Source organism: Lipotes vexillifer, unplaced genomic scaffold (assembly GCF_000442215.2).
Source record: "Lipotes vexillifer unplaced genomic scaffold, Lipotes_vexillifer_v1.1 scaffold230, whole genome shotgun sequence".
Classification (NCBI taxonomy): Eukaryota; Metazoa; Chordata; class Mammalia; order Artiodactyla; family Lipotidae; genus Lipotes; species Lipotes vexillifer.
This window is the reverse complement of record NW_006775143.1, coordinates 6287578-6307314: the sequence shown is the minus strand read 5'-3', so window position 1 is coordinate 6307314 and position 19737 is coordinate 6287578. Positions and strand designations below refer to the sequence as shown.

The 19737-nt window shown below is 38.0% G+C and overlaps 1 protein-coding gene across 1 annotated transcript in view; it reads left to right on the top strand.

Moving 5' to 3' along the window:
• Positions 1–9675, top strand: part of HSDL2 (hydroxysteroid dehydrogenase like 2) — a 64398-nt gene extending 54723 nt beyond the window's left edge. Inside the window, exon 10 of the mRNA XM_007449766.1 lies at positions 9129–9675. Coding sequence (XP_007449828.1) covers positions 9129–9241 — 113 coding nt within the window. The 3' untranslated portion in view covers positions 9242–9675. The remainder of the gene's footprint in view (positions 1–9128) is intronic.
• Positions 9676–19737: the final 10062 nt, after the last annotated feature.

Here is a 19737-nt window from a genome sequence, read left to right as displayed (position 1 = left end):
ACTTTACTTGTTTACTGATTGTTCAAGGAAAATTCTATTAGGTAGGCTTCATTTCTACTAGTTGGACTAAGATATCATTTCCAATAACACCTTGGTTACCAGAGGTGCTGAACTTAGCTGCAGCTTGTTTATCAGGAGTAAGATCATGCTTCAATCTTGCCAACTATTGTAATAGGAAACTGCAGCCATCTCCCGTGGCCCAGTGACCCTGCTTTCTGTGGAATCCATCACTAAGAAGAGTGTCTGCATAATTTTCTGCTCTGCCCATGTACCTCTAAATGTGCCAGAAAAATTTTAAGGGTAATTTTTTTCTATTTTCTACTCTTAAAACACTACTCCAGATGGTAAGTTAATTAACACATGTACTTATTAGAAGCAGCACTTTAAATTTATTTATTTATTTATTTATTTTTGGCTGCATTGGTTCTTCATTGCTGCGTGCAGGCTTTCTCTAGTTGTGGAGAGCAGGGGGCTACTCTTTGTTGTGGTGGGTGGGCTTCTCATTGCAGTGGCTTCTCTTGTTGCAGACCTTGGGCTCTAGGTGAGTGGGCTTCAGTATTTGTGGCACGTGGGCTCAGTAGTTGTGGCTCGTGGGCTCCAGAGTGCAGGCTCAGTAGTTGTGGCGCACAGGCTTGGTTGCTCCTCAGCATGTGGGATCTTCCCAGACCAGGGATCGAACTGATGTCCCCTGCATTGGCAGGCAGATTCTTAACCACTGCACCACCAGGGAAGTCCCAGAAGCAGCACTTTTAAACAAAAGTATTGTAACATTTTAATCTGAAGATCCTAAAGATTTATTTAATGAGTTATAAATGTTATTTATTCTTTATTCTGTTTTAATCTTCATAAATTGAAGATCATAGTGTATTCTGTGTCCTGTAAGTCTCGCTTTCCTTTTCTAACCCAGGATGCTAATGGCCTACATACTATCTGAGCCAGTTTGTATGTGATGTTACTAATGATTGAGGTTTCTTCAACTTCCCCCCCCTTTTTTAAACAGTAGTGCTAAATATTCATGGTACAAAAATTAGAAAATATGCTTAGGAAAAAAGAAAATATATAAAATTATTTTTTATTATACTACTGAAAGATAACCATCAGTTGATTTTTGGTTTAAAGTCATATATATATTTTTATGAATGTATATAAATATATAAGTGTGCTTATAAAAACAAGATTATAGCATTACTGCTGTTTGGTAACCTTTTTCACTTAGTACTTAGTACATTATAAGTACTTAGTACTTAAAAGTACTAGTGTACTTAAAAGTACATTAAAAGTACTTAGTACATTATAACATCTTTTAATGATAATGAATAGTTATTGCTTTAATCATTTTTTTTAAATAAATATATTGATTGATTGATTGATTTTTGGCTGACTTGGGTCTTTGTTGCTGCGTACAGGCTTTCTCTAGTTGCGGCAAGCGGGGCCTACTCTTTGTTGTGGTGCACGGTCTTCTCATTGCAGTGGCTTCTCTTGTTGTGGAGCATGAGCTCTAGGCATGCAGGCTTCAGTAGTTGTGGCTCGCGGGCTCTAGAGCACAGGCTCAGTAGTTGTGGCACATGGGCTCTAGGGCACAGGCTCAGCAGTTGGGGCACATGGGCTTAGTTTCTCTGTGGCAAATGGGATCTTCCTGGACTAGGGCACGAACCTATGTCACCTGCATTGGCAGGCGGATTCTTAACGACTGCGCCTCCAGGGAAGCCCCTCTTTAATCATTTTAATAGTTTCTTTAGTGTTTGTTTAGTGTTTCAAAATCTCTTTCTCTGTAGGGCTTAAACATAGTGCTTTGGATGCTAAATAAATGTTTCGTAAATTTGAACCTTAGAAATATGCAATATTTTGAACTTAAAGACCTTTAAAAATAAAAAAATTATTGTCAATTTCCAAACAGAAATAACAGTAATTATACCTAATATGTATATGATTACTGTTGAGTTAAGCAATATTCCCAATAATGGTTTGAGATAAAAGATTTTCTCTATTTTATAAAAAGGGAGACTTAAGTATTGCTTAATTAAATAATAAACCCAGAGTCACTTGGTGGGTGAGTCAATGTTGGAGTTAGAATTCGAATCCAAGCTAACTCGCCAGCTCATGCACTTCTAAATTATGCTATTTTGCCCTCCAAAGGTGAAAGAATCAAGTTACCTCCTTAATTTACGTTTTATTTGTGGAGCATAAACTTGTAATGGGCTTTCCATTTATATCTTTCTGTGAATGTACTCCTGGATTGGCTAGGGGACGTCAGTCAGCTAGATGAGTGATTTAAAAATATATATATATTCTTATAAGGTTTATTTTATTTATTTATTTTGGCAACGCCAGGTGACACGTGGGATCTTAGTTCTTTGACCAGGGAATCGAACCCACACTTCTTGGAGTGGAAGCGCAGAGTCTTAACCACTGGACTGCCAGGAAAGTCCCTTATAAGGTTTATTTTATAGCAGCAGTTCAGATTGGGAGCAAATAACTTTGCTTCTGCTTCTTACGTCTTTTCATTCTTATTCTGTATCCCATCTACTGTCCTTTGAATGGGAGCAATTTAGACCTTATATCCTAAACATTCTCTTTTAAGAAGCCATAGCCATTTCTGTGACCTAATCTACAGAGTGGATATGTTATAAATATAAAAAATTAAAGCAACTGGTGATCAACTAATCAAAATCTCTCTTTTTGGCCAGTAGAGGCCACTGTATAGTAAAGCATTATAATAGAAAGAAAATATATTGTACAAGATTACCTGATTAATATATTGGGAAGAGAAATATACACACAAAGATACATATAAAATTGTTCTTACTAGTAGTTTGTTTTAAAGTTACTTTTTAGAACATTTTTGTTAAGGTATAATTTACATACCATAAAATATACCTATTATAAGTATATATTATTTTTAGTAAATGTATAGGGTTGTACAACCATCACTTATAATCCAGTTTGAACCAGACAAAGATGTCACAAAGAAAAAAAACTACAGGCCAATATCACTGATGAACATAGATACAAAAATCCTCAACAAAATACTAGCAAACAAAATCCAACAGCACATTAAAATAATCATACCATGATCAAGTGGGGTTTATTCCAGGAATGCAAGGATTCTTCAATATACGCAAATCAATCAGCATGATACACCATATTAACAAATTGAAGAACCATAAGATCATCTCAATATATGCAGTGAAAGCTTTCGAAAAAATTCAACACCGATTTATGATAAAAACCCTGCAGAAAGTAGGCATAGAGGGAACTTTCCTCAACATAATAAAGGCCATATATGACAGACCCACAGCCAACATCATCCTCAATGGCGAAAAACTGAAAGCATTTCCACTAAGGTCAGGAACAAGACAAGGTTGCCCACTCTCACCACTCTTATTCAACATAGTTTTGGAAGTTTTAGCCACAGCAATCAGAGAAGAAAAGGAAATAAAAGGAATCCAAATCGGAAAAGAAGAAGTAAAGCTGTCACTGTTTGCAGATGACATGATACTATACATAGAGAATCCTAAAGATGCTACCAGAAAACTACTAGAGCTAATCAATGAATTTGGTAAAGTAGCAGGATACAAAATTAATGCACAGAAATCTCTGGCATTCCTATATACTAATGATGAAAAATCTGAAAGTGAAATCAAGAAAACACTCCCATTTACCATTGCAACAAAAAGAATAAAATATCTAGGAATAAACCTACCTAAGGAGACAAAAGACCTGTATGCAGAAAATTATAAGACACTGATGAAAGAAATTAAAGATGATACAAATAGATGGAGAGATATACCATGTTCTTGGATTGGAAGAATCAACATTGTGAAAATGACTCTACTACCCAAAGCAATCTACAGATTCAATGCAATCCCTATCAAACTACCACTGGCATTTTTCACAGAACTAGAACAAAAAATTTCACAATTTGTATGGAAACACAAAAGACCCCGAATAGCCAAAGCAATCTTGACAACGAAAAATGGAGCTGGAGGAATCAGGCTCCCTTACTTCAGACTATACTACAAAGCTACAGTAATCAAGACAGTATGGTACTGGCACAAAAACAGAAAGATAGATCAACGGAACAGGATAGAGAGCCCAGAGATAAACCCGTGCACATATGGTCACCTTATCTTTGATAAAGGTGGCAGGAATATACAGTGGAGAAAGGACAGCCTCTTCAATAAGTGGTGCTGGGAAAATTGGACAGGTACATGTAAAAGTATGAGATTAGATCACTCCCTAACACCATACACAAAAATAAGCTCAAAATGGATTAAAGACCTAAATGTAAGGCCAGAAACTATCAAACTCTTAGAGGAAAACATAGGCAGAACACTCTATGACATAAATCACAGCAAGATCCTTCTTGACCCATCTCCTAGAGTAATGGAGATAAAAACAAAAATAAACAAATGGGACCTAATGAAACTTCAAAGCTTTTGCACAGCAAAGGAAACCATAAACAAGACCAAAAGACAGCCCTCAGAATGGGAGAAAATATTTGCAAATGAATCAACTGACAAAGGATTAATCTCTAAAATTTACAGGCAGCTCATGCAGCTCAATAACAAAAAAATAAACAACCCAATCCAAAAATGGGCAGAAGACCTAAATAGACATTTCTCCAAAGAAGATATACAGACTGCCAACAAACACATGAAAGAATGCTCAACATCATTAATCATTAGAGAATCTATTTACAATAGCCAGGACATGGAAGCAACCTAAGTGTCCATCAACAGATGAATGGATAAAGAAGATGTGGCACATATATACAATGGAATATTACTCAGCCATAAAAAGAAACGAAATTGAGTTATTTGTAGTGAGGTGGATGGACCTAGAGTCTGTTATACAGATTGAAGTAAGTCAGAAAGAGAAAAACAAATACCGTATGCTAACACATATATATGGAATCTACGGAAAAGAAAAAGAAGGTCATGAAGAACCTAGGGGTAAGACGGGAATAAAGACATAGACCTACTAGAGAATGGACTTGAGGATATGGGGAGGGGGAAGGGTAAGCTGTGACAAAGTGAGAGAGTTGCATCGACATATATACACTACCAAACATAAAATAGATAGCTAGTGGGAACCAGCCACATAGCACAGGGAGATCAGCTAGGTGGTTTGTGACCACCTAGAGGGGTGGGATAGGGAGGGTGGGAGGGAGGGAGATGCAAGAGGGAAGAGATATGGGAACATATGTATAACTGATTCACTTTGTTATAAAGCAGAAACTAACACACCATTGTAAAGCAATTATACTCCAATAAAGATGTTAAAATAAATAAATAAATAAATAAAATCCAGTTTGAGAACGTTTCTATCACTCCCTCCAAAATTCTCTGTCCGTTTGCAGTCAATCCCCCTTTTTACTGCCCAGCCAGACAGACACTAACTTGCTTTCTGTCTCTATAGATTTGCTGTTTCTGGACATTTCATATAAATGGGATTATAAAGTATGTAGTCTTTTGTATTTGGCTTCTTTTACTTAGCATAAGGCTTTTGAGATTCATCCATCATGTTGTAGCATGTATCAGTAGTTCAGTTCCTTTTTATTGCTGAGTAGTATTCTGTTGTATTTATCCACTCACCAGCTGGTGGATATTTGGGTTATTTCAAGTTTTGGGGTATTTGTTGCTGTGAATATTTTCATACACATATTTGTGTGGATATATATTTTCATTTCTGTTGGGTAGATTTCTAAGAGTGGAATTGCTGGGTTATGTGGTAAGTTCATATGTAACTTTTTAATAAACCACCAAGCTTTGCTAAAGTGGCTGCACTAATTTTATATTCTTGTCAGCATTGTATAAAGGTTCAGGTTTCTCCAAATCCTCACCAGCACTTACTAGTGCCTTTTATTTTTTTACAGTGTTATTGAGGTATAATTGATAAATAAAAACTGTATATATTTAAGGTATATAACATGATGACTTGGTATTTGTATACATTAGGAAATTACTATACTCAAGCTAACACATCCATCACCTTGCATGGTTACCTTTTTTTTGTTGTCATGAGAACACTTAAGATTCACTCAGCAAATTTCAAGTATACAGTACAGTATTATTAACTATAGTCACCGTGCTGAACATTAGATCCCTAGAACTTATTCACCTTATAACTGAAAGTTTGTACCCTGAGACCAATATCACACCATTCTACTCTCTGCCTCTGTGGGTTTGACTTCTTTAGGTTCCACATATAAGTGAGATCATACAGGTTTTGTCTTCTCGTGTCTTGCTTATTTCATGCAGCATATCGTCCTCGAGGTTTATGCATTATGTCACAAATGGCAGTGTCTTTGTTATCATAGCTATTCTAGCGGGTGTGTGGTGGTATCTCGTGCTTTGAATTTTCATTTTCTTAATGATTAATAATGTTGGGCATCTTTCCATGTGCTTAATAGCTGTTTATATTTGATGAACTGTCTATTCAAATGTTGTGCTCATTTTTATTTATTTTATTTATCTTTTTGGCTGCGTTGGGTCTTTGTTGCTGTGCGCGGGCTTTCTCTAGTTGAGGTGAGAGGGGGCTACTCTCTGTTGTGGTGTGCGGGCTTCTCATTGCGGTGGCTTCTGTTGTTGTGGAGCACGGGCTCTTGGCACACGGGCTTCAGTAGTTGTGGCACTCGTGCTCAGTAGTTGTGGTGCACGGGCTTAGTTGCTCCTCAGCATGTGGGATCTTCCCAGACCAGGGCTCTGGAGCTCTTTGTCTTCCCCCATGAAGGGAATTCCTGGGGAATTCATTTGAGGGCCATCTGTTCTTTAGTGTACTGTACATGTTGCCTCTCCGCTTTTTGGTATAATCTTTTGTTGATTGTTGCTTTTATATTATCTCTCATATTACATGGAATTCCCTTCATGGGGAATTCCCTGATGGTCTAGTGGTTAGGACTCCATGCTTCAAGTGCTGGGGCCCCGGGTTCAATCCCTGGTTAGGGATCCTACAAGGTGTGTGGTAGGGCCAAAAAAAAGAGAAGAAAAGAAAAGAAAAGAAAAAGAAATGGGTTCTAAACAGATAGCTCATTAAGTCTGCTACACAGCTGTGATCCTAGAAATTTCTGTAACTCTCTCCTGCATTGAATCTCCTGTTTCCTGTATCCCTTTCTTTTTTCTTGGTTTACATCCTCATTTTGGTGGCACCCATCCTCCAGTAGCTTCATTAGAAAGGATACATAAGAGGCAACTTTCGTGAGTATCTAAAACTACCTGTATTATCCCAACACATTGATTATTTGTCTGGGTAGAGAGTTCTGTGTTGCAATTCATTTTCCCTCAGAAAATGAATTCACTGAAGTCATTGCTCCATCTTCTAAGATTACCATGGAGGATTTGATACTATTCTTAATCTTTTGTATCCACCACTTCCCTTTCTGAAAGTTTTGGAATCAAAATGATCTCTTTCTCTGTAGTGTTCTGAAATTTCACAATGACACAAGGCTTTTTTTCATTCATCTTCCTGGATACTTGATGGGCTCTTTGGGAATGTATCTTATATTATTTCTTTGATAGCTGTCTCAGTTTTCTCAGTTCCCACTTTCTGAAGAAAACATTATATCTCTGATTTAATCACCTTATATTTAGGGCCTTATTCTTTCCTTTAAAAAATATATGTATATATAGTAAGGAAAATTTTATTTCAAAAGATTATTGTGGTGGGGGGGGTGCTGGTTCATAGAGAGAGGCTTTTGTAATAGCAGGAGGGGGAATTTTGCAATAGAGAGACTGCTGTGACCAGAAGATTGCAAGTGTCTCCTTTCTATTACATTCTAATATTGTGGATATATCAAAATCTTAATTTCCAAGAGTTCACTCATGTTTTCTCAGCTTCATTTTTCTTCTCTTACTGCCCCCTTCTTCCGCCTCACTCTACCCCATTCCATTACCCTTCACCTGCTTCTCCCACTTCCTCTCTTTTCAATACCCATTTCCTGTGCTTCTCCTACTCACCTCTTTCCTTCCAGCATCCTGTTGTTGATACACTGTCACAGCTTGTCTTATCAATGAGGACATGAATTACAGAATTTTTAATTTGTTCATTTATTTCATTTCTGTTTTTTCTATGCCCGCAGTCTGTTTCCCCCAAATTGCTTTGATTTGGTTTTGGTTTTGGGGTGATTTTTTTTTTTTCCTGGTCTCCACTTGCTGCCCATTCATCTTTAACAAGCAAGGCTATGTAAAGCTGATTGGAAGCTGTGTATGCATGAGTGGGGCTGTGGACTGGTGGGTTTCACTGTAGAGAGAGCAAGGAGCCAGTTTTTTAGCTGAAGCCTAACAGTGAAAAGATTGGGAAATGAGAGTAGCAAATAAAAACAAAGTTCCCTCCCTTCATGGAGCTCCTATTTATTATATGTTGTTATTAGCTACAGTTCTGTTTTAATGCCCACCATTTTACATTCTGGCATTTCTGTGGTTAAAATACTGCTAAGACATACTTCTGTGTCCATACACTATACTTTTAATGTCATTTCTTAAGAAAATTATATGCATTTATACCATTTGATTTTTTGACTCTAAACTTGAAATGTTAAGAGTTTAATGAACTATAATAGATTGGAAAATAACTAAAATAGATAGTATTTGTTTACTACAATTCATTTGAGGGCCATCTGTTCTTTAGTGTACTGTACATGTTGCCTCTCCGCTTTTTGGTATAATCTTTTGTTGATTGTTGCTTTTATATTATCTCTCATATTACAAGATATTGTTAAAATCTAAATCTAGGAATTGGGATTCCCAAGATACTGATAAAAAGATACTATAAAAGAAATTTCTGTGTTTCAGAGGTTTATAGAACTCAGAGATCCTTTTTATAAGCATGTTTTTTTTTTGTTTTTTTGTTTTTTTTATTGCGGTACGCGGGCCTCTCACTGCTGTGGCCTCTCCTGTTGCGGAGCACAGGCTCCGGATGCGCAGGCCCAGCGGTCATGGCTCACGGGCCCAACCGCTCTGCGGCATGTGGGATCCTCCCGGACCGGGGCACGAACCCATGTCCGCTGCATCGGCAGGCGGACTCTCAACCACTGCGCCACCAGGGAAGCCCTATAAGCATGTTCTTGAAGCGGTACATCCCTAAGGGCACTAATGGCTGATTTTTCCTCTCTCATTTTCTCTTTTTAGGGAAACTAAAACCAACAATAGCATTCATGTCAGGAAGATTGAAGATTAAAGGAAACATGGCCCTAGCAATCAAATTGGAGAAGCTAATGAATCAGATGAATGCCAGGCTGTGAAGAGAAAAAAAATGTTGACCGCTAAGCTCAAAAAGTAAAAGGGTTCAATAGTTAAAACTGAATGTTTGTTTTCATCCCTATTATAAGGATATACATGTTTATTCTGGAAAAAATAGAATTTCTGTATCTATAAGACTTGAAATTGTAATTAAAACAGCTAGCCAACCAAACATAAGCATCATTAAGTAGAATTCTAAGATATTCTGTTTTCCTTATTTTGTGAGTTTTGCCCTCTGAGTCCTGTATCTCATACACCATCATCTTCTGGGAAAAGTATTATTAGTAATCAGTCGGGGTCAAGCAGCAACATTACTCTTTTCATATCTTTTTCCCACGTAAAATGAGACTAGTCTGTTTTAAACTTTTCAGTTTAGGATTGTATACTAATGATATTTTAGATTTTTATAAATTTGTTTTAAAGAAAATCTTCTATATTACATTTTCACAGAAATCACATAATAAACCACTTAATAAATACTATTTGTGAAGACAAATTAAACAAAAAGTATATTTTGTTAACTACCTTTCTAAGTGTAAGGTATTTTACCTATAGGAAAATATTATTGATGTAATTCAACTAACTGCAGTATATATATCCTATTTTAAAGTATGTAAAAATATCCTAAGATGATTCCTCCCCAGAAGTGTGCACTTGGTCACAGTGTTTTGAAATGAGAACATTAGAATAGATGGTTGTTATGGGCTGAATGGTATGCCCCCTTCATATGTTGAAGTCCTAACCCCCAGAATCTCAGAATTGATTGTATTTGGAGATAAGATCTTTAAAGAGGTAAGTTAAAAAACCCAGGCTTTTAGGGTAGGGTGGGCCATAATCCAGTCTGACTGGTGTCCTTATAAGAGGAAATTTGGACACAAAAGAGAGACCAAGGAGGCACACACAGAGGAATGACCATGTGAGGACCAGAAGAAGGCAGTCATTTGCAAGCCAAGTAAAGAGGCCTCAGAAGAAACCAAACCTACTGACACCTTGATCTCAGACTAGTCTCCAGAATTGTAAGAAATTTCTGTTGCTTTAGCCACTCAGTCTGTGGTATTTTGTTATTGTAGTCCTAGTAAACTAATGCAATAGTTTGTTTGTATTTTTGTTATGAACACAAGTTCCTGTGCACTACACACAGTGAGGGCAAACAAACTGAAACACTGAGTTTGTAGCAGAGAAAGGTTTATTACAGGGCCAAGCAAGGAGAATGGGTGGCTTGTGCTCAAAAAACCCAAACTCCCCAATGGTTTTCAGGGAGAAGTTTTTATAGGCAGAATTTGGGGTGAGCGCTGTGTGACTGTCTCCTGATTGGTTGGTGGTGAGGTAACAGGGAGGTGTTTCAGAAATCTTGTGCTCAGCCTGAAGTTGCCATCCTCCACCTGGGTGGGGGCCTTAGTTCTTACAGAAGAACGCAAAGATATTGTTATATATATATTCCTTGAGGAGGAACCAGGACCCTGCCCCAAGGCTGCACTATTGTTTCTTGACTGCTCCTCCCGTTTCTGCATTCCCTCCCTTCCCTGATTAGCAACTGTTTGAATCTGCCCTTTGTAACTCAGTGAAGGTCAAGGAGGCTGAATGAAGCCTATTTCCTACAAACAAGAAATAGGGGACACAGAAAGGCTTTGTACCTAGGATGGCCCCACAGGGTCCTTCTCTGTTTCATTTCTTTTTAAAAAAATGTTAAACTTATTTTTTTTTTAAGCTCCTGTCTTTCCTTTTAATCAGTTAAAAATACTTGTTCAGTGTAACTCTTTCACTTCTCACCTTCCACTCACTAACATTATTGTGCTGTTAAGCAACTTAGCTAATTCTGACATTTTGTAGAATCATAACATTAGGAGCACTTAATCTGTATTTTACAAATCAGGAAACAGAGGATCAGAGATAGAAAAGGACTAGCCCAAGGTCAAAATTAACAAGCCCTTTCCAACAACCTCCCAGTACATTGGCCTTGGATAGAACTTGAAGACCCCACTTCCCCCTCCATGAAGCCCAGATAGATTGACTTTGATGTGGCAGGCTCACAACTCCCTTGGCATCTCCCGTTCATTTCCAGCCACATTAGGATCCCTGTCAGATGTTGCCAGCAGACTCCTTTTCTACTGAAATTTTCTAAAGACTTTTCTCCTTTCTCTGCATTTTCCACATGGCTTCAAAGCTTTGGGAAAATAAAAACTAGAAGATATTGTGAGGCAGGAATTCTGGAGTTTGGTTACTAAAACATGAACTTGCTAATTAAAAGGCCTTAGGATATCAGAAGAACATATTTCCACAGGGCCCTGGTTTTCATATCAGTAATTGAGGGAGTTGGATGAGGTCATCTGCAGCCTCTTTTTGCTTATTATCACTAAGAAGTAGTGAGCAGTCTGTACTATTTTATCAGAAATAAAGGTACCACAGCTACATTGCTAAAGCTTTCTCTCTTGCCATATCCCCCAGCTGCCTTAATGAATTCATGTGTTCCCTTCTCTTGGTTCTTGCCCATTAACTGCACTGAGGTTGTAGAGTCTCCCAGAAGTTTTGAATGGCCATTTTGTGTGTGGTTCAGTATCCATTTGACCGCTGTTTCTGAAATGGAATGGTATGGAGGGAAACCATGCCATTTGGCTTTTTAGTGTTTGATGAAGTTATTTAGACATTTTAAAGATGGTTTGTTGCTAGTAATCCTATATTTTAACAAATCCTCTTAAATAGTTTTTTGTTTTTGTTTTTTTCTTTTTTTGGCTGTGCCACACGGCTTATGGGATCTTAGTTCCCTGAGCAGGGATCAAACCTGGCCCAACAGTGAATGTGCCAAGTCCTAACCACTGGACCACCAGGGAATTCCCTTAAATAGTGCCTCTTAAATAATCATCTTAAGTAGAAGAAGTCTTTTTCCTCTACCTATCTTAAGTTTTCAGTTGGGGCCTTGTAAATTAGACTAACAAAAGATAGATTAGCAAGAGAAAAACAAATAGAAGTATTAACATATGCATTGCACATATACATGGAAGCATTCAGACATGAGTAACTCAAAGATGTGGTTAGAACTTGACCTTATACAACAATGAACAATAAATTTCTTTGTGAAGGAACAAGACAAAGAGGACTTTGAGTTTCTAGGTTAGGAAACTGTAGGAAGGAAAATATATGTACAGTAAGAGTGAGTTTTGTAAGAAACTGCCAAATAGAAAAAAAAAAAACTGTCAAAAAAAAAAAAAGAAACTGCCAAATAGTCTTCCAAAGTGGCTGTACCATTTTGCATTCCCACCAGCAGCACGTTCCTGTTGCTCCACATCCTTGTCAGCACTTGGTATTGCCAGTTTTTTGGATTTTAGTCATTCTAACAGGTGTGTGGTAGTATCTCATTGTTGCTTTAATTTGCCATTCCCTCGTGACATATGATGTTGAACATCTTTTCATATGCTTACTTTCCTCTATATCTTCTTTGGTGAGATGTCTTTTGAGGTCTTTGGCCCATTTTTAAATCAGGTTATTTGTTTTCTTATTGTTGCATTTTAAGAGTTCTTTGTATATTTTGGATAACAATCCTTTATCAGATGTGTCTTTCGTAAATATTTTTTCCCAATCTGTGACTTGCTTTCTCATTCTCTTGACATTGTCTTTTGCGGAGCAGAAGTTTTTCATTTTAATGAAGCTCTGCTTGTCAGTCATTTCTTTCATGGATCATGCCTTTGGAGTTGTATCTAAAAAGTCATTGCCATACCCAAGGTCATCTAGGTTTTCTCCTATGATATTTTCTAGGGAGTTTTAGTTTTGCATTTGACATTTAGATCTGTAATCCATTTTGAGTAATTTTTGTGAAAGGTGTAAAGCCTTTGTTTATTTTTATTTATTATTTTGCATGTGTATATCCAGTTGTTCCAGCACCATTTGTTGAAAAGACTATCTTTTCTCCTTTGTCAAAGGTCAGTTGACTATATCCATGCGAGTATATTTCTAGGCTCTCTATTCTCCTACATTGATCTATTTATCCTTTCACTAATACCACGCTATGTTGTTACTTTAGCTTTATAGTAAGTCTTAAAGTCAGGTAATGTCAATCTTAACTTTGATCTTCAATATTGAGTTGGCTATCCTGGTTCTTTCGTCTCTCCATATAACTTTAGAATAAGTTTGTTCATATTCACAAAGTAACTTGCTGGGATTTTGATTGGCTTTGAGTTGAATCTATATATCAACTTGGGATAAACTGATGTTTTGACAGTATTGAGTCTTCCTATCCATGAATGTGAAATATCTCTTCATTTATTGTTATTCTTTGATATCTTTCATCACACAGTTTGGTAGGTTTTCTTATATAGATCTTGCACATAGTTTGTTAGATTTGTATCTGAATATTTAAATTTTTTGAGTGCTAATATAAATGATAATGTGTTTTACATTTCAAATTTCACTTCATTACTGGTATATAGGAATGTGATTGACTTTTGTATATTAACCTTGTATTCTACAACCTTGCTATAATAATTTATTAGTTCCCAGAAGTTTCTTTGGTAATTTTTATAGCTTTTCCAAATAGACAATTATGTCATCTGTGAACAGAGTTTTATTTCTTCCTTCCCAACCTGTATACCTTTTATTTCCTTTTATGTTATTGCATTAGCTAGCACTTCCAGTATGATGTTGAAAAGCAGTAGTGAGTGGGGACATCCTTGCCTTATTCATGATCTTAATGGGAAAGCTTCTAGTTTCTCACCATTATGTGTGATGTTAGTTGTAGGGTTTTTGTAGATATTTTTTATCAAATTGAGGAAGTTCCCCTCTATTCCTAGCTTACTGAAATATTTTATTATGAGTGGGTGTTGGACTTTGTCAAATGCTTTTTCTGCATCTATTTGTATAATCATGTGATTTTTCTCTTTCAGCCTGTTGATGTGGTAGATTACATTATTGGATTTTTGAAAGTTGAACCATCCTTGCAAACCTAGGATAAATCCCACTTGGTTGTTTTTATGGCCTATATGTTCTTATGCCCACAAATTTCATATATTGAAATCCTAACCCCCAAGATGATGGTATTAGAAGGTGGAGGCTTTGGGAGGTGATTAGATCATGAGGGTGGGGCCCTCATGACTGGGATTAATGCTCTTATAAAAGAGACCTCAGAGAGAGTTAGCTGGTCCCTTTCACCAAGTGAGGACATGGCAAAAAGGTGCCACCAGTGAATCAGAACTCAGGCCCTCACCATACACCAGATCTGCCTGTGCCTTGGTCTTGGACTTCCCAGCCTCCAGAACTGTGCAAAATAACTTTCTGTTGTTTTTAAACCACCTAGTCTCTGGTATTTTGTTATAGCAGGCTGAACAGGCTAAGACAACTGTGCTATGTAAGTCTTTTTATATGTTGTTGGATTCAATTTGCTAATATTTTGTTGAGGATTTTTGTATCTAAGTTCATGAGAGATGTTGGTCTATAGTTTTCTTAAAATGTCTTTGTCTGGTTTTGGTACTAGGGTAATGCTGGTTTCACAGGATGAATTAGGAATATTTTCTGTTTCTGTCTTCTGAAGGGGACTGTAGAGAACTGGTATAATTTTCTTCCTTAAATGTTCGTTAGAATTCATCAGTGAACCCATCTTGACCTGCTGCTTTCTGTTTGGGGAAGTTATTAATTACCATTTGCTTTGTTCCATCTGTTCTGTATATCTTTGTTCTTCTTTTCTGGTCTTCTTCTATTTCTTTCTGTCTTCCTTGAAAGAATCTCACAAAATATTTCCATTTTCCATTCCCATCCTTTGTACTACTTTGTCATACATTTTATTTCCACATATGTTTTAAACTCTACAGTATATTGTTTAATATTTTTGATAACAGTGAATTATTTTTAAAGATCAAAAAATAAGAAAGTCTTTAAATTTACCTATATGTTTACTCTTTGCACTGTCAACCTATCCATCACCAACTATCCAAACACATGAACATATCCAAGTTTCCTCCTGCCCCTTCGTAGCCATTTATGCCCATCCTCGATCCCATTTCCAGCAAGTACTGATCTGCTTTCTATAACTATAGATTAGTTTGCATTTTCCTGGAATTTACATTAATGGAGCCATACAGTATATATTTTCTGTTTGGCTTCTTTCAATCTGCGTAATTACTTTGAAATTTGTTCTTGTCATTACATATATCAATAGTTCATTCCTTTTTATTACTGCTGAGTAGTTTGCCATTATATGAATACACCACAGTTTGTTTATCCATTCACCTGTTGATAGACATTGGGGTAGTTTCCAGCTTTTGGCTATTACAAATAAAGCTGCTGTGAACATTCATGTACCAAGTCCCTGTATTCTCTTGGGTATGAAATGACTGGATCATATGGTGTGCATATATTTAACTTTTTAAGAAATTGCCAAACTTTTTTCCAAAGTGGTTATACTATTTTACATTTCACTAACAATGTATAGGATTTCATTTCTTCACATTTTCATCAACACCTGATATGTACAGCCTTTTAAGTTTTAGCCATTCTAATAAGTATGTAGTAGTATCTCATTGTATTTTAACTTCCATATCCCTGATGAGGATGAGCATCTATACATTTGCTTATTTGACGTGTATATCATCTTGATGAAGTGTCTGCTCAAATATTTGCCCACATTTATTCTATTGTTTGTTTTATTATTGAATTTTGGGAGCTCTTTATATATTCAGGATACAAGTAATTTTTCAGATATTTGCAAATATTTTCTCCCTTTCAATAGATTGTCTTTTTATTTTCTTACCAGTGATACAGGAATAACAAAATTTTTTTAAATAGATGAGGTTTGGGCTTCCCTGGTGGTGCAGTGTCTAAGAATCCGCCTGCCATTGCAGGGGACACAGGTTCGAGCCCTGGTCTGAGAAGATCCCACATGCCGCAGAGCAACTAAGCCCACGCGCCACTACTGAGCCTGTGCTCTAGAGCCTGTGAGCCACAACTACTGAGCCCACATACCACAGCTACTGAAGCCTGCACACTTAGAGCCCATGCTCTGCAACAAGAGAAGCCACCGCAGTGAGAAGTCCGCGCACTGCAACAAAGAGTAGCCCTCACTCGCCGCAACTAGAGAAAGCCCGTGCACAGCAACAAAGATACAACATAGCTAAAAATAAAATAAATAAATAAATTTAAAAAAATAGATGAGGTTCAACTTATCACTCTTTTTCTTTACTGGATCATGCTTTCGGTATAATTCAGAAATCTCTGCCTAACTGAAAACTTCTGGAAGTTTTACAGTTTTAAGTTTTGCATTTAGGTATATTTAGCATTTCAAGTTAATTTTTGTACATGTGCAATGTGTGGATCAAATTTCATATTTCTGACTAGGGATATCCAATTGTTCCAGCATCATTTGTTGAAAAACAGCAGATTAAAATAAAAATAGAACTTTAGAACTGAAAAATATAATACATTCAAAAACTTTTCCATAATACAAGTTGAGGTTTCCATTACTGTAAGGTTAATGAAAAATATTGTTTAGTCACGAAAAGCACAAAAGCAATGTTAGTGCAACTTAAAAGTATACACAATTGACCATATATTTATCTGAGAAAGTACCAAGTGATTATAAGGCAGTCACATCCTAGCCAGTCTCTACTACTGTAAGTCTAAGAACTTTAATTCTATTTAATTCTTTCCAGCACCATGAGACAGCCAAAAATTTCTGCTTAATTTTTTTTTTTCTGTTAACAACTGCTTTCTGCTTGATTTCCTGGCTTCTTGCCCCTTGCATGAACAGGCTAGGAATCAGCAAATGCTTTGAGGGAAAATATGTAGAATGACTGACTCCTTTTAATGTGATTGCCTTTCTTCTGGGATCTTAGCATCTCAAGCCCTAGCTACCCTGATAGACTTGACCTCCAAAATTTGTATCTCCAGCCCAATCAGACTATTGAAAGCTCTAGGATGCCTCTCAGATTTCTATACTCCTAGACACAAATCAACAATGCCATGAGGAGGAAACATGGCTTAGGATGGAGGATTCACTTCATTGTGTTTCCCTTCTTGCTGGGCTCTTGGGAATCTCAAGCCTTGGCTGCCTGGATTGCTGTATAACAGGTTTAAACAGGCTTTTATTTTATTTTTTTAAATGCAGCTTTTTATAGCTTTTAGTGGGAGAGTTAGTTTGTTCAACAAGGTACCTCATCATAGCTGGGAGCCTGCATCATTTAAAAAACTCATCAAGATGGAAATATCCTTTAAACAAATGGGACTGCATTTAAAAAGTTAATTGTGGTAAAAAAACAAATAATACAAAATTTATCCTTTTAACCATTTTCAAGTGTACAGGTCAGTGGTTTATCCTTACATTGTTGTGTATCAGATCTCTAGAACTTTTTCATCTTGCAAAACTAAAACTCTATACTCATGGAACAACAACTCTCCATAATCCCCTCCTCATTCCCTGGCAACCACCATAATACCCTGTTTCCATGATTTTGGCAACTCTATGTACGTTATATAAGTGATTTTGACAACTCTAGGTACCTTATATGCAGTATTTGTTGTTTTGCAGCTGGTTTATTTCACTTAGTGTAATGTCCTCAAGGTTCATCTATGTTTTAGCATGTGACAGGGTTGCTTTTTTAAGGCTGAATAATACTCTACTGTATGTATATGCCACATTTTGTTTAGCCATTCATCCATCCTTGGACATTTTGGTTGCTTCCATCTCTGGGCTATTGTGAATAATGGTGCAGTGAACATGGGTTGCAAATGCCTCTTTAAGTTCTTGCTTCAAATTCTTTTGGATATATATATACCTAGAGGTGGGATTTCTGGATCACATAGTAATTCCACTTTTAGTTTTTTGAGGACCCTCCATAGTGTTTTCCATAGTGGCTGCACCATTTTACATTTCTCCCAGCAATGTGCAGGATTTCAATTTTCCCACAGGATTATGTACTTGAAACATGTGGCGATTAACTTTTTTTTTCTAATAAATTTATCTTATTTATTTATTTTTGGCTGCATTGTGTCTTTGTTGCTGCGCATGGGCTTTCTCTAGTTGTGGCAAGCAGGGGCTGCTCTTCATAGCAGTGTGCGGGCTTCTCATTGCGGTGGCTTCTCTTGTTGCAGAGCACAGGCTGTAGGCGTGCAGGCTTCAGTAGTTGTGGCATGTGGGCTTCAGTAGTTGTGGCATGTGGGCTCAGTAGTTGTGGCATGTGGGCTCAGTAGTTGTGGCACGTAGGCTCTAGAGCGCAGGCTCAGTAGTTGTGGCGGATGGGCTTAGTTGCTCTGTGGCATGTGGGATCTTCCTGGCCCAGGGATCGAACTGGTGTCCCCTGCATTGGCAGGCAGATTCTTAACCACTGCACCACCAGGAAAGTCCCTGTTTTCTTTCTTTTTTTTGGACACATTATTTATCAAAAATGTTTACAGATTTTAAAATTCAGCCAGGAGGAGTGTTGATAGACAAAGGTGTTAGGAATCCTTTCTCCTTTGTTCAGAAGTTAGTCTCTTTTTCTGCTCAGTCATACTCTTCTCTCCCCTCACTTACCCCAGGGTAGGAGGGAATGAGGTTTCCCTGTCACAGCAGGGGTGAGGCCAAGATGTGAGCACTACATATGGCTAATCAGATATGCTTTAAATGATAGTTATTGCCATTATTATTATTTTGGAGATGCTTAGGGCTGTAAGTAGAAAGGAGCATGGAGACAGACTGCCTGGGACGAATCTGGGTTCCTCCTGCTACTATGTGATCTTGGGCAGCTTTCTTACTGTCTCTGTGCCTCAGTTTCCTCGTGTGCAAAACAGCAATGCTAACAAGACCCACTTCATAGAGTTCTTAGGATTAAGCAAATTAATATTCGCTAAGCACTTAGCGTAAGTACTATGAAAGTGTTTGGTAGATAAAATAAAGGTGGAGGGTGCCTGGTCCAGCCTTACCTCCCTTGTGCAGAGCTGTGTAGGTGGTGTTATTATATACTTCCCGGTCTTAGTGTGTTTTGGGTGTTATTCAGCAGCCCGGCTCCCTCCACGGGATAGGTGCGTGTGGTTGTAGCTGTATTAGAAACTTCCACCGGGCAGCGGTGACTGTGGGTTGTACGTCTCTCGATCGGAGGTGTTCTTGCATATGCCTGGATGTAGAGGTGACTCCACTCAGCGCGTTAAAACAGGTATCACACGCCTGACAAACCCAGGGTCTTGCAAGAAGGTCTGATCCTGGCGTTTAGGTGGAGCTGTACGGAGCTGCGAAGGGCAGCGGGGGCCGCGGGCCTGGCGCGTGTGGCAGGAGTGGGGGTGCTGCCCACTTGAGAACGCAGAGGGGATCGTGGCTCCCACGCCTGTTGGGCTGCGGAGACCGAGCTCGTGGTCGCGTGTCTGTAGCAGGAGGGTCGGTCCACACCTCCCCCGGACAGCCTCCGCCGTTAGCTCGGTGCGCGTCGTGGGAGGGCCGTTACACACTTCCTGTGGGTCTCCTGGACCACAGCGCGTTTCCGGTGCCGGCTGGAGGCCGGGGTCCGAGCCCCCGCCCCACTCGCCGGCCCCGCCCCCGCCCTCGCCC